The sequence below is a fragment of the Physeter macrocephalus genome, chromosome 6 (genome assembly GCF_002837175.3).
Source record: "Physeter macrocephalus isolate SW-GA chromosome 6, ASM283717v5, whole genome shotgun sequence".
Classification (NCBI taxonomy): domain Eukaryota; kingdom Metazoa; phylum Chordata; class Mammalia; order Artiodactyla; family Physeteridae; genus Physeter; species Physeter macrocephalus.
In genome coordinates this window covers 54,517,281-54,532,621 of record NC_041219.1, presented here as the reverse complement: position 1 = coordinate 54,532,621, position 15,341 = coordinate 54,517,281, and the positions used below count along the sequence as shown (strand labels likewise).

The following is a 15,341-nucleotide window of genomic DNA, read 5'->3' as shown; positions in this document are numbered from 1 at the left end:
TGGGATCTTCCCGGACCGGGGCACGAACCCGTGTCCCCTGCATCGGCAGGCGGACTCTCAACCACTATGCCACCAGGGAAGCCCAAGATATTAGGTTTAATTTTGCTCCTTTTCTTTAGACATACTTGATGTCTTGCATTTATTCAATATAAATTTATTGAATGCTCTCTAAGTGTAGAACTCTGTTGCTAAACTTTGGTCATGCAGTTACAAAAAGACATGTTCCCTGCCCTCTGGAGCATATTGTCTCATGGAGGAGAATATGATGATAAAACTAAGTGAACAAGTAAGTAGAAATTATGGTAAGTGCTGTAAGGAAAGAAACCGGGCACGGGAAAGATAGTGGGGGAGGGAAAGATGGTGGGCAGCAAATTTAGGTAGAGCCATCAGAGATGTCCCTTCTGAGGGTATGACATGAAGATGAGGTCTTAAAAAGCAAAGCAGAGGAAACAGTGTTTACAGTGGAGGGAATCCCTAAGGTAAGAAAAACCTTACCTTAGGTTGTTCGAGGACCAGAGTGTGGTGAGTGAGGTAGAACACAGGCACCCGTGTGTGTTAGTCATGCCGGACCTTGTAGGCCGTGTATGAAGTTTAAATTTTATAAGTTGCGAAACACCTTCAGTAAAGATGGACAGGATTTGATTTGCATTTTGAGAGTACTGGTTTTTTTGCAGTATTTGGACAACGGATTAGAATGGGATAAGAGTGGTTATGAAGAAAGTGTATGTCAGTAACTATGTCTTGCACACCTGCTTTGTGTAAGTAGTGATGATGAACTATGTCCCTCCTCCAAAAGCGCTCAGATCATAGTAGGAGGCCCTGTAGTAACAATGAAGATGAGAGGTGACGATAGAGGTTTTTGGAGGCTCAGAAGAGAAAAAAGAAGAGAGGGTGGATTTGAGATTTGTTACATTTAGGTAGAACAGGCAAGAATTTCTCGTGGGTTGGAATGTGGGCCCTAAAGGAGAGGAAGCAGGGGGATGGCTCCTAGGTTTCCTGGCATGGGGGACTGGGTGTGTGGCGGTGCTCGGAGATGAGATGGGGGAACTCTGAGGCTGAGGTCAACAGGCTTCCAGGGAAAGAGAACAAGTCCGTTTTCAACACGTGACTGTATCTGGGAGATATCCTCATGGAGATGTTAAGCCAGCAGTTGGAAGTGCAGATGTGAAGTTTAGAGAAGTCTGGTGTACTTAAATTAATTGCGGAGACTTGAGCTTAAAAATCATATTTTAATCCGTAAGAATCAGATACCATCTAGAGATAAAATATTGACAGAAGAAAATGGAGTTAGAGCTGAACCCTTAGGATCCTCACCGTTTAGAGCTGGGACAGACTAGGAGAGGGTGGTGCTCGAAAGGAAGCTAAAATGAAGAGGCCATTTGAAGCGGGAGAGAAAAAGGAGAGTACAGCATCACTGAAGGCAGGAGAGGATTGTTAATGCTGCTGAGAGGCTGAGAAAGGGACAGCATCCGTGTGTGGTCTGATCCAGTGTATCCAGGATGGTCAAGAGAGAAAGTACCCAGCGATCCCCCTGGTCTGGGGAAAGGGGTGCCTTACATTCTGCCCTGTTGACCTTGGGCATAGTAGATGGTCCCACATCAATCCAGACACTTGCCTTGCCAGTATTTCTGTCACACGCTCACCAAAATTCACTGCCCCTCGCAAGATCTTTGGAATATCTTAGGTATATGTGTGACTATTCTAAGACGTGGCTCTACAATGGGTATTTAAAGAGTTTCTGCCATGGTCCTTGCATACTAACATGTAAACTATTTTACAATTCCAGTTGATCTTCACAAATAAAGGACATGAATGATAAAAGCAATGAGGCACAGATTGGTGACAGGCCTTTCCTACGATCATGTTTTTCGCTTATAGCGCCTCTTCTGTTGACAGTCTGCGTCGGATTTTGCCAGGCTTTCTGTTTCCACTACTCAAGAACTTAGCTCTGTATTAGTTACATTTAGATCTGAGTTGTTTCATTCACATTTTCTGTAAGCCATGTTTCGCTGCAATTGGCTACATCAGATTTCAGAATAATCTGTGGTTATCCTCAGTAAACATTTACTGAGTGCCCCTTGTGGAATTGTCATTCCGCTGAGTGCTGTGAGGATATAGAGATAAATAAGAATGTTTTTCCTCCTGTGAGCATTAGATAGGCTTATTAAAACATTTTTTTGGTGCTGGATATGTGAAAAGACGTGCTGTAGTGGAATTCATAAGTAATTGCTGTGTGAGGAGCTGGAATTAGATAAATCCCAGCGACAAGAGCCTCCCAGATAAGCATTGTATGGAAGCATAATCTCAGCTGATTTGACTGATGGTCATTTTGGGATTAGAAAAGCTTTGGACTGAAAGCCTACCCATCTTTTAAGGTTCAGATCAAATGTTCCCTCCCTTGTAAAGCCTGCCTAAATCCTTGCAGTGGGAGTTAATCACACTCTGTGTTGCAGTTCCATTACAGCTTGTTTCTGCTTTGATTTCAAGGCTTATTCTCTTACCTTGTATTATATGCTGTTTGTGTGTTGTTTCCCCGTATATTTGAGTTTGGGAACCCTGTCTTGGTACTTTGCCCATTGTTGGTTCTCTATAAAATTGTTTATTGATTTCAGTTGCATCAGTAGATGTCAAGACCTCTCATTCACAGGCATCTTAGCCTGCCCTTGGGAGCGTCCTGTCAACCAAATCCTTTAAGCATTTCTAGCCTCATTTTTAGGTGAGATACTCACTAGCATAGCTACTCTATTCTATACAACCTGATAGTGTTGGTGTTCCTTAAATATAGTTTATTGGTTTTCTAATATATGCTCTTCTACTTATGCAGCCTTCTTCCTGTGGATGTCCAGTTTTACTGCCTGAAGATTCTGGCTTAAAATTGACTTTTGTTGATGAACTCTACCCTGTTCTTGTTATTTTCTTATCTGTTGTTCCTCAGCCTGTATGTTTAATTATATTTTATTGTTTTATATTTTTCATTACATTGTTTTAGAATTGTTCCTGTGTGATTTAATCATTTTTCTCCGCCCCCGCCCCCCGACTAATTTATATCTGCCTTAGGTTAAGGGCTATTTTTAAAATTTCTTTTTAGCCTTTCTTAATCTTTTACAGAGGCAGCTGTTCATTAATTACAGCTACAATTATTATTATAAGTAATAAAAATTTAGTTACAAATTTAAAAAATTTTGTATAATGATATTATATTTAGCAGCCTAATATTCTTTAAAATTTCACAGGTTACCCTCTAAGGGCCTCGCATATTTTAACAAAGGAAATGCCATCTTCCCTTGGTTCAGGATGTTTACCTTTTATATTTTTATTCTTTCAGCAGTGACACTGTCTTTTGACAGAACTGCAGGTTCTAATATGGCAAAGCAGACTGAACCGGGGGTGGTGGCTCATATCGGTAGTGGTTTGGTGCTTTGTTTTTATTTATGACAAAGATAAGTATCTGAATTTAACCTTGAGAGAGAGGACTGTCAGGGAGATTAATGGGACTGCTGAAAGAACATTGTGAGCCAGCTCTCCTGAGACCAATGACTATTAAGAATAAGTTCAAAGAAAGTGAAAACAATAGAAATAGAGATAGGGGAATGCAGCTTTACATGTATTTAGGCATATTCTCCTCTTAGATGCAGAATCAGTCAAACATTTGTGTTTTTCTTTACGCTTGTATTTTATTTGCTCTACCTACAAAAATTTGTTTTCTTCCATTTTGGTAAGAGATTTTTTTTTTTTTCTTTCTGAAATGAAGACCACTTTTCCTTGCTTTTTCCATTGACCATGGGGATAATGGTTTAAGATAACCTTTTAAAAAATTGATTATCTGACATCCTTCCAGAAATAGTATGTGATGTGTCACATGCAAGATACCTCTGATGTATTAATGTTCTTCTTGTTTTCATAAAAATAAATTTTGGTTTCTTCTTAACAGACATTCTTGAGCTATTTAAAGATTTAATTCTATATCCTTTGTTCCCTTTGGATTCGTTTTTTTCTTAGGGCTTTTTCTATCTAGAATATGAGCATAAGTGGGTTTTTATGGAGTTCTCAACAAATATTAAATGGAGTTAGGGATTATGTAGGAAAAGTGTACATACAAATCAGCATCTGTTTTTACAACCCTGTGGATAGTTGCTGAAATTAATTTGAAAATTGTGTTTTCCTGCAGGTAAAGCACCTACTCATATTGTTGGCACATGTGCAAATTTTTAAAGCTTTTAGCTCAAACTGTGCCACTTCTTACCATTTAGGAAAAAAGCAAAACAAGTCTCAAAATGACTTTTCAGAAATTCTGCCATGTTTGAAATGTCCTCAGTAGACATGTTTTCCTCTGGACAAAATTCAGTTCCATTCGATAGCCAATGAAATTTACTGAAAGAATGTTTATCGATAGTACGATTGTGTAGCCTACTGAGCTATTTCCTGCAGTTAAGTTTAGCCCTCTTCTCTGGGAACTTCTAATCACATCATTTGAGCTTATTTCAGGAATGCTCCCCATAAAACAGTAAATGGTTAAAGTTACATTTGTCATGAAATTTCTCACAAGTACTAGGGTCTCACTTCAGTGAAACATATGGTTTAATCCTTTCCTTTGTGTTATTGTGGAAACTCCTCCTTTGCATTTGGAAAGTGGAATCTCCAAAGAGATTCCTTTTATTTTTAAGAGAGAGCAGAAACAGGTGTATATATAGCACCTTTGCCAAGACCTCAAAGGCAAGAGACAGCCTCTTATGGACCACATCAGTTGTTTATTATATTAAGTAAAAGACTATCTTTGGGGTTTTGGGGGAAGACTTTGAAAATTTGTGCTTGTTCTTTTTTTTTTTTTTTTGCGGTACGCGGGCCTCTCACTGCTGCGGCCTCTCCCGTTGCGGAGCACGGGCTCCGGACGCGCAGGCTCAGCGGCCACGGCTCGCGGGCCCAGCCGCTCCGCGGCATGTGGGATCCTCCCGGGCCGGGGCACAAACCCGCGTCCCCTGCATCGGCAGGCGGACTCTCAACCACTGCACCACCAGGGAAGCCTGTGTGCTTGTTCTTTTTAATAAGCATTAGTGATCAGAGGAGACGTGTCCTACGATTAGGTAAACCCCATGTCCTTGCCTGAACTTCTGTTACCAGCTACCAGAATTTTCAAGATGAGAACCTGGCCAATCTATGTGGGATATTTGTACTCGATGCTCCATAAAAGTTATTTATGTAAAGCATCATTTTATATGTATATGTTTCCATTTCCTTAATGAAATGCATCTGCTTTTGTTTTAACTTTGATTTTTAACAATTTGAACTGTGAGATATTTGAGGGACTTTAAAGAGAACAGGGGGAGAAAATATCTTTACATTTGAGCCCAAAGCATTTCCTTAAACCAAAAAGTGGTTGGTGTGTGACCAAATTCTGTCTCTGTGTTAGGCTAGCTTTCTTTTCTTAAAATTGACTTCATCAATGCATCTGGCTTCAACTCCCCCCCCGCCACTAAGTATCTGAGCAGTTGGTAATTGAATTCTGACCTGTTGAGTGATTTTAATGAAATCTTCTGCATGTGTGTTTATGTTTGGGGGATGGGGAGGAGGTATAGCATTGGGGTTGAGGGTGATGAAGAAGGAAGCATGGTCTCTTCACATTAAGGATAATGGAGAGCAGTATACATAAATATCTTTCAGAGCATGTTAAACTCTCTGGTAAGTGGTGTTTACCCCAGAGGAAGTGGCTCTTAGTGTTAAGCTGAGGGAATGACCTCCACTGGCAGGGCCGGGGCAGGGGGATGAGTGGACGTGGGGGGCTGTTCCCTCAGATATTCATGAAATCTGCAGTGACCTTCCTTCTGCTGCTGAGAAAAGCTTAATGAGATCTGTCCGTATCAAGTGATTTCTTTTTATGTTACTGTATAGTGAGCCTTTTTTTTTTCTTTTAATTTTGTGGGAGCTATTTGAAGAGAACAAAAAATTAATTTTTAATTGCTGTTGTTCCTTTTTTCCTTTTGCCTTTGCTTTCCTTATTGAATGTTTGATCTGAAGGCAAAGCAGTGGGGAGTAGAGTCTTACAGCTGGTTTATAGCTGATGTTGACAGAGCTGATGTCAAGAAGTAAAAGTTCAGAGGAGTGCTTTAGGGGACTGGGATTATGGGATTTGCTAAAGGATCCGGTCCAGTCGTCTTCTTCAGTTGCCTGAGTGAAGTTACAGCTGTCACAGCTTTTGCCCTAATCTCGTTTGAGTATAGGAGGCTTTTTGTTTAAAGATATGAGAAATTCTTTGGTAGCTTCCCCTTTCCTCTCGTTCTCCCTCCACCATCCCCCCAAAACTAGTCACAAAAACCACCTGCGTTGAACCCTTTCCTCTGTGAATGAAGTGGTCTCATTGGACCCCAGCTAATAAGTAGAGTTGGCGTAAAGAGTAGACTTAATTATCATCCAAATCCATGAGGGATCAGGAGTTTATAGAGGGCTTTACTCAGTGGGAGCCAGCAAGACTCTGAATATTTCATTCTCATATTTTCTTAAAAAACTGGCTTGATTCCCCAAAAATGTGGAGGCTAAACGTATTAATAAACCTCTATTGTATAGCTCTCTAAACATTGACCCAGTAATTTTTTTCAGTTGAACTTTGATTGACTGGCATATTGTTGTGTGTTCTTAGGACTGAACTGTCATTGAATTAAGTTGGATTACTCTAATGTTTACCATAATCACAAGAAAACATCTCTCCTTAGAACTCAATCCAGTTGCACACTTTCTTCTAAATAATTCCTGACAGAATGCATATTTTGCTGATCTCATATCCAATGATATGCTGATCCATAACCCAATTTTGTGATGTCTTCTGAATGTCTGCCTTTTACATTTTAGGTATGTTTGGATTTCATTTTAATTTGGTATCATTTGGGTTCCACTTTAATATAATCTCATAACAAAAGCTGTGTCTTTGTAGTAAAGGCTCTCTTATCCTAACAGTTATTTTTCTCTCAGAAGCAGTTCTGTTAATCACTGTTTCCATTCTTCATTGCTTTGTTGATAATCCAGTTTTCTTGTACTGGAGCTATATCCTCGGGTACTATGAAAACCATCTTCCAAGATGGCCCCAGAGCATCCTTACCTCTTGGTATTTGTGGCCTTGTGTAGTCTTGCGGCAGGGTTAGTCTTTGTGCACAGTAGAAAGTGTCAGATGTGATGATATGTGACTTCTGAAGCTGGAACACAAGAGACATGGATGCCCTGCCTTGCTCTCCAGGGTCACCTGCTCTGAGGAATGCCAGGTGCCATGTGGAGAGGAGCAGAGGCCCCTTGCCAGTGGTCATCACCAACTTGCCAACCATGTAAGAGGAAGCAGAGGACTGAATCCTGGCAGACATCTCAGCTGTCCCCCAGTGAGAGAACCTGGAACCAGACTGTTAGGTTAAGCTGCTCTTGAGTTTCTGACCCACAGAAACTGTGTGAGACAAAAAATGTTCACTGTTCTTTTAAGCTAAGTATTGAGGTAACTTGTTAAATTGATATAATAAATAGCTAACATAGGCACTTTATATGCTAGGTACTAAAGTGATCTGCCACATGCCTGAATTTTTCTTTTTCCTTTCAATTCACAGTTTGGTTTTCTCTGTTGATAGAACAGTAAGTGCTATTTGAATTTCTTTTACTCATGATATCACTGCAGTAATTTTCAATCACTTGTTAGAGCTTTTGACAGTGTTTTCCATAAGGATTCTCACCTAGTACCTCATATTTATGTGCTAACAGGCTATGAACTAAGAGAAGAGTTATGAATTTATGTAAAACATGGTGTGTTGTATAGCCTTTTATAGATGCATTTCGTATGTAAAAGCTTGAGCGGCATCCAGTAGAAATACAACGTGAGCACATATAATTTTGCATTTTCTAATAGCATCATTAAAAAAACTAAAAGGAAATAGATGACTTTAATTTTAATAAGGTGCTTAGTACAGTATATCCAAAATATTACCATTTCAACATATAATCAATGTGAAGATTATTAATGAAATATTTTACATTCCTTTTTTGGGGAGGTAGTAAGTCTTTAGAATTTATAGCACATCTTAGTTTGGACACATTGTAAGCGCTCATTAGCTACATGTGGCTAGTGGCTGTGTTGCACTGGACCAGACAGATGAGAAGTTATGACTTTATTCCAGGCTAGCTGCAAATCAGTAATGCATGTGAACAACAGGAATGAAGTTCTCGAACTTAACTTTAATCTCTATCTACATTTAGTTCCAGTAAGTCATCTTCCTGCTTTCTGGATGCCTCAGAGCCTTCAAGCCTGTGGAGCATCCCCGGGATAGACGGGATTAGGGATCTCGGAGGTTCTGTGTAGATTTCTCTAGGATTACAGACTTGAGTGGTGTGGCTGCCTCATGATTTATGTTGAAGATGGGTGAATGTGGACTTTTTGGAAGAGAAGGTCTAGTTAAGACTGTAAAGCACATTCAGGACCTTAGGCTGTACTTGGTACAATCACTCTCAGAGCCACCAAGGAGTACTTTCCGGGGGCTCAGCACATCCCCTACTTCCTCGAGCCTGGGCCTCAGAGTGTACCGAGTCTGTTGTGTTTCACAGTTTCTGAAGTCCACCACTTTACCAAGTGACATTTTATTGCGTCACACATATTCAGAGAAGCTGGTGGTCGCTGTCACTTCTGCTCAAAGTTAGGGCAGTGAACAGATGAGAGATTTTTCTCTTCAGACCAAAACACACTGTGAAGTATAGTATAGACGAGCAGTTTTATCTCCAGAATTCTGTGTCAAACTCTATCACCTAAATCTGCTCACTACTATTTTTGTAGGTATGTGTATGTGTGTGTGTGTGTGTGTGTGTGTGTATATGTGTATGTGTGTGTGTGTATGTGTATGTGTGTGTGTGTATGTGTATGTGTGTGTGTGTATGTGTATGTGTGTGTGTGTATGAAACCATTTGCACAGAAAAGGGGATGGGGAACAGTTTTGAAAGCTCTTGGCTTGGTGCCTCAGACCTCGGCTGTTGAGATGTTTAAGCTTTAGATATCTTCAGAACCTTTGGGTTAATAGCAGAACTTATGGAAACATTATCATTCCTTTAAAAAATGTTATTATTTGGAGTATCCCACAGTTACCTAAAGACTGGAAAGGAATTTATCATCATCATTTTGACCCACTCATGCAAATTATTGGCATGAAGAAATTCACAGGACTTTTTAAAATTTTTATTTTATTCAAGTCTAGTTGATTTACAATGTGTCAATTTCTGCTGTACAACAGTGACTCAGTTATACATGTACATTCTTTTTCATATTCTTTTCCATTATGGTTTATCAGAGGACATTGAATATGGTTCCCTGTGCTGTACAGTAGGAGCTTATTGTTTATCCGTTCTGTGTATAATAGTTTGCATCTGCTCATCCCACACTCCCCACCCCCCCGTCTCCCGTCCGCCCACCCCCTTGGCGACCCCAAGTCTGTTCTCTGTGTCTTCACAGGACTTTTGAAGAGAAAACTGAAGAGTACAGTGGCTTAAAATTCATACATGTTGTTTTCTTAAACTTTTATTCCTTTTTGCCGTTAGCACTGAGTTGTGACACACTTGTCTGGTCAGCTCTTCTCTTTCCATGATAAATAGTTAATATGTTTAGAGTATCAGTATCTGAAATAGTCACCGCATTTATAACTATTTCCAAAAGTTCTCTATATTCTTATTAATTTACTTGGCAGTGTGCGCTATTCTTTTAACATTTTTAATTTCATTTTGATTTTTTTCAGAACAATATATATTTATATCGTATACAAAGCAAGGCAGTGCCGCACGGCTCATCTGCCTCATTTTTGTCCAACCTTGATTCCTGCCCCTCGGAGATGACCGCTTTTTTATCGTTATTTGATTATTTTTCTCATTTGGACATCAGTTATGTATTGACTTCTTATCCTGAGTGATGAGGAATTGGCTTTTCACACAAGTCACCCCACACTCTTCCCTCTCTGTCTTTCCAATATAGTTATATCAAGCTTTGCATTATTGTGACCAAGGCATGTAGTGTATTACGACTTCATTTCCTTTATTGGACTTGTAGTTTTTCCTGGTGGTGGTAATTTGTTTGTTTGTTTTATTAGTTATTTGTATACATATCACCAGTTTATTCCCAAATTCCTTTCTCCAACCATGACATTCCTCTCAGTATTGTTACTGTTGTAAAATACATCATCCCTTATTAATTAACCTCAGGTAATCTCTACATGCACTTTTTTCTTGGAAACATCTTTTCTGGAGTTTCTGTCCTCTACTCCAAACTGTACGTATTCTCCAGGCTTGTTGTCACCTCCACAGTTCCCTGCACCATGCATCTGAGACAGAGCACAGACCTGGTAGCTCTCTGAGGGTCTGTGACGTGGGGTAAAGTTTTTCAGACTTTGCATTCCACCCTCACATTAGATTGATAGTTTGGATGTAGAATTCTATATCAGAAGTCATCTTTCCCTCGGAGTTTTAAAGGCATCGCCTCAATTGTCATCTAGTTTTCTGTGTTGCCTTTAAAAATTCCACTGCCTTCCATTTTTTTATTCTTTGTGGGTGATCATTTTTGCCCTTTCTAAACTTTTTGTTTGTTTGTTTGCGGTACGCGGGCCTCTCACTGTTGCGGCCTCTCCCGTTGCGGAGCACAGGCTCCGGACGCGCAGGCTCAGCGGCCATGGCTCACGGGCCCAGCCGCTCCGTGGCACGTGGGATCCTCCCGGACCGGGGCACGAACCCGCGTCCCCCGCATCGGCAGGCGGACCCCCAGCCACTGCGCCACCAGGGAAGCCCCCTTTCTAAACTTTTAAAGATCTTTTCTTTTCTCTAGTATTCTAAACGTTACAAAAAAGTACCCATATTATAATCTAAGTGCAGAAAAATGTATTTAACCTTGAAGAAACAGTGAGGACAAGAAAGAATAATTATAAATATGACCTAGCAGTGTGGTTAGGGCTCCAATATTTGTAGAACTAAAAGGTTCTATTTATTTCTGGCATTGGCTCAATATTTTATTAAATGAAATAGAGTCAAGGTTTTGTTCAGTACAAAGGAAACTTCCTTGGTTTGCCTTAGCAGATATCTGTTAAGATTCCAAAAACAAAACTGGAGCCAAATTTTATTCACTATATGGTTTCAGTAGTTGGACTTTGTTAAAGATGGTGGGGGGTATTTGATTTGCTATCTTCATTTTTCTCATTACTGCCCTGGTTTAATGAGATTTCCTTAGAGCAGATGGTCCCATACTTAGTTTTATACTGAGATGTAACATGACTTACAGTATCTCATAAAAATGATTCAACAGTCTTCTCCTTTTCTTTTTATTTGTGGTTTCACTTGGCTTCTGTTTTTCGTTTTTGTCATGGAGAAAGATTTTGAACCAGGCTTTGCCGTTAGGTCCAGAAAACTTTTAAATAAATGACCTTGCACACAGAGCTCATCTGGTAGACTCTGGTTTTAACACTGGTTTCAGGGAAACTTTCAGTATGAAAACCTGCGCTGATCATCTGCCTTATGACAAGTTACTAATTATCCTCGCTCCAAAAAAAAGTTTTACTGATAAAGCCTCCAAGCTGTTTTCTGGCCTGTGCAGAAGAGCGGGTAAACCTGTTTGAATTGAAATTGGGTTTCTGGGAAGTTATTTGGAATAACTTTTTCAGCCTCATTTTAGGTTAGGATACCAGAAGCCTCTCAGGAGATCTCCAGAAGACAGTTTAAGGATGAAGGATGCAATAGGCTGGACATAAACATAATACTGAGCTATTCACAGCTAATTGATAAGGGGAAACATTTGTTTCTGTTTGCTTACAGGAATCTGTAATTCAGAATCCTGTGTTACTACAGGTGTAGTTATTCATTAGAGGATTTGACAGGACTGCACCGATCATTGCATTCATTCCTTTCCACTTAATCCTTCTGTTACATTTCATTTTCTTTGAATCAAGAGAAACTATGTTGGACTTTGTTTTCACTGTTTTCACGGGAGTCATTCCTGGTCTCTCTCTGCTTGGCCTCATTGTCGAAACCCTTATTGTACTCCGCTGTTAATGGCAAGCAAACTGGAAGCATTTAGATTTCAACAAAGAGCATTTTTTGATGTAGCTAAACTGCCCTGCATAAAACAGAACCTTACTTAGGGACTAAATCAGAGTATTTTATAACATTATCTCCGAGAAGAATGAAAACTTAAAAAAAAAAAAACATACATCATCAAAATGTGAATATTCTTTTTCCTAAATCTTTTTTTTAATTGAGAAAAATGGGAGAGAGCGAAAGATATAACAACTTTTTATTAGGAAGGATGTTAAATAATAGATGCCATTCCATCAAAGTTGGGAGAAAAATCTGACTTACCTTTGAGAGATTTCAGTTCTAGATTTCTGAAGACAGAGTTGTCAAAAAAGGACTTTCTTGTACTTTGTACTTATGAAAACTGAACTACAATAAGATCAAATAAGAGTTGCATATAAAAGACAAGATCCTTTGGTATCTTTTGCTGATATGAGTGTTCAGAAAGTTGGAGAATGAATGGACAAATCTTGTTCTTTGTTTCATCTATTAATAAAAGGCAGCACTTTATTCTTAGTCTTCTGGTTCTGTAAGAATTTAAAGAAGAAATGCTTAGAATAATCTGATGAATCCAGTTCTTCATACTACTTGAAAACTGTTTCATTTATTCTTCTTATTTTAAGATCGTCTATCTTACATGATTTTAAAGTCCTGTAGGATTTTGTTTGTCTTTCTGGTAGAAATCCATATTTACCTCCCCAAAAGTTACTTCTTAGACTTGTGTAGAATGTTAGGCCTAGTGGGTTTTGGTTGTCTAACCAAATTACTCATCCTTAGCCAGACCAGTTACTTATCACCAGTTATTTTTAGTTTTCTTATATGAGATTGAGAGAAAACTTTACTCTCTTGAATTCATTAGGAAAAATCTCCTTTTGCATTTCTTTTTTAAAAAATGAATTTGCCAACAATTGTCTATATGTAGCATATAATCTGACTGATCATGCTGTTTACTTAACTTTTTCATCTAGGCTTAACTTTGCAGGGAGAGAATGTTTAGCTATTGAGTCTTGTGACTTAGGCTTCATCAAAGCTGGCTTTAAGCCCAGTTTAGAGAGTAGTTCAAAAACAGCTTTGCATTTTTAAATAATCAAGCCCCTGCTGCCTATCTGCCTAACACAAACAATTTTCTTCTGTGTGTTATGGAGAAAGTCCATCACAGGTTTCTCTTGCTTAACTAACTTGTCCCTTTGCTCTTAATAATATACTTCTTCAACCTCTTTACGTTCTTCCCCTGTTTTATTCTTTCCTTTGTGTCCATATCTTTTTGGCCTAGATGTACTTCTGAAGGGAAGAACATTTTATAAGCACATAGCCCTTTCTTGATAAATGGGCTCTCCTTGAGTTAATTAGTCTCCTTCACCTGGTCTTCCGTCGTTTTCCAGGACAGTCTCCGTAAGAAGGATGACAGGATTGAAGAGCTGGAAGAAGCACTAAGAGAAAGTGTACAGATAACTGCAGAGCGAGAGATGGTGCTGGCACAGGAGGAGTCAGCCAGGACCAGTGCTGAAAAACAGGTCTGCGATTTTTTACAGTTACGGCAGTGCTGCTGGTTAAAGGAGGGTGAAGCCCAGCCAGTATGGCTTAGGTGAACAGTACATAATGTATGTTTGCAGGGTTTCAAAGCACTTCACCGAGTGTAAGTATTTAGAGTTAAATAAGAATTAAAGCATAGCCGTATTAAGAATTGATTCGTGTTAATGCAGTCGTCTGTGCGTTACATATTTGGAGCTGACTTTCATATATTGATGTTGTATATGCTGACACATCTGATGAGATGAAATTTAACTTGCCTGTCTGTCACCAGACTGAGCACAACCCTGCTTTTAAATGGAATGGGGAAAACACAGACACTTCTGAGTCAAAGATGTTGATTTAAATAGCAAAAGCTTTATTTATTTTATAGCCTGTCTCGTTCACAAGAGCCGTTAAAGTTATAACAAGTTGAGGTTGGTAACAGGTATGAAGAACATAGATGTCATGACACCTGGGAGCCCCAGATCAGCATCTCAACCCGGAGGTGACTTGTTAAAGAATTCTGCTGTTTCTGTTTGTTTTCTATGTTTTTATGTCTTTTTAGATTCTCTACCTTTGCTTTAAACTTTTTATTAGGAAGAATAACTAGAGGTGGGAGGTCTGAATGGAATAAATAGTTTTAACAAGTGAAGGCTCTAATCTCAGTTCCCATTATGAGAGTGTCTTTTTTCCAGCGTTGTTTCCATCTCTTTGTTGGAGAAATATAAGTGCCAAACAGGTAAAAAGTGTTCAGTGAGAGGGTGACATGAATCTTTTGGGGAGCCCTTTGATCAGACCACCAGAGCTCTTCTGAGTTAGGGTAGCTCCATAGCAAGGAAGAAGGGTACCTTTCAAAGCAGACATGTCATGGTGTGTACTGCCAGGGAGTCCCCTCATAACTTAGATACAAGGATCTGGTTTCTTTAGTGTCAAGTGTAGAAAGACAAACTGACATTTATTAGCAAAGCTGAAGGAAAATTGATCTTTCCAGAATGAGTTTCTTTCAGTGCCCTATTCTTAGATAAATGTCTCGGCCCACTGTCTATTTGAATATTTATTAATGTACAGTTAAACAGAGCTTGGGTAGTGGAGAGCCTCAGAGAAGGGGTAGAGTCAACCATTGTTCCAGGGTGAGGAGGGATTTTTTTGTATCTTGATTTTACCTTTTTTACATTCTTCCCTCTATTTTCAAAATGTTCCCCATTTTGTCTTTCTGTAAAGATTCTTTTCTGCTTTGGGATCATTGTTTAGTGACAAGTCTTACATACCAGAGATCATGTAGAAATTTGGGCAATTAATAATAAATCATGTCATGGTATATAGACTGCTGTTACATGTTCTTTTTAAGCTATTGTGTGAACTGTTTATAATTTGCTTTCTGGGGCTGATTGATTGATATTAATAGGCTTTTTATTTTTATTTTATTTATTTTTTTCCTTGTACTTTCTTTCTTTTTTTTTTTTCACACACACACACTGTATTTTATTTTTACAGGAGACAAATAGACTGACACCAAGCATTGTAAATGGATGACCACAACAAAAGCAGCAATGATTGTAATTACCAAACATGAAACACACTCATACTATGTCATAATATTGACATTCAGTCCAGTAATCCTCCACTGTAATAGCTCCTTTACTTTGCAGTGAAAATTGATTCGTGTATTTTTTGCCTCTGAGTCCTTGTGGGATTTTTTTTTTTTAAAACAGAAAGTCACAAAAATTATAATCATCCTCATCAGTTCACTCAGTCCCATGTAATTAATTTTTTTT

At 39.0% G+C, this 15,341-nt stretch overlaps 1 protein-coding gene across 44 annotated transcripts in view; it reads left to right on the top strand.

The window, feature by feature from the left end:
* The window catches only part of ERC1 (ELKS/RAB6-interacting/CAST family member 1), a 573,654-nt gene that overhangs the window by 190,557 nt on the left and 367,756 nt on the right, over window positions 1-15,341 (top strand). For 39 of the 44 annotated variants that reach the window (XR_008617636.1, XR_008617631.1, XR_008617632.1 and 36 more), the window contains one exon: window positions 13,437-13,568. The exons of the other annotated variants lie outside the window; for them this stretch is intronic. Coding sequence is in view for 22 of the 39 variants with exons in the window: in XM_055085407.1 (XP_054941382.1) it covers window positions 13,437-13,568 (132 nt within the window). In the remaining 17 variants the exon portion in view is untranslated. The remainder of the gene's footprint in view (window positions 1-13,436; window positions 13,569-15,341) is intronic. 44 annotated transcript variants of the gene reach the window in all.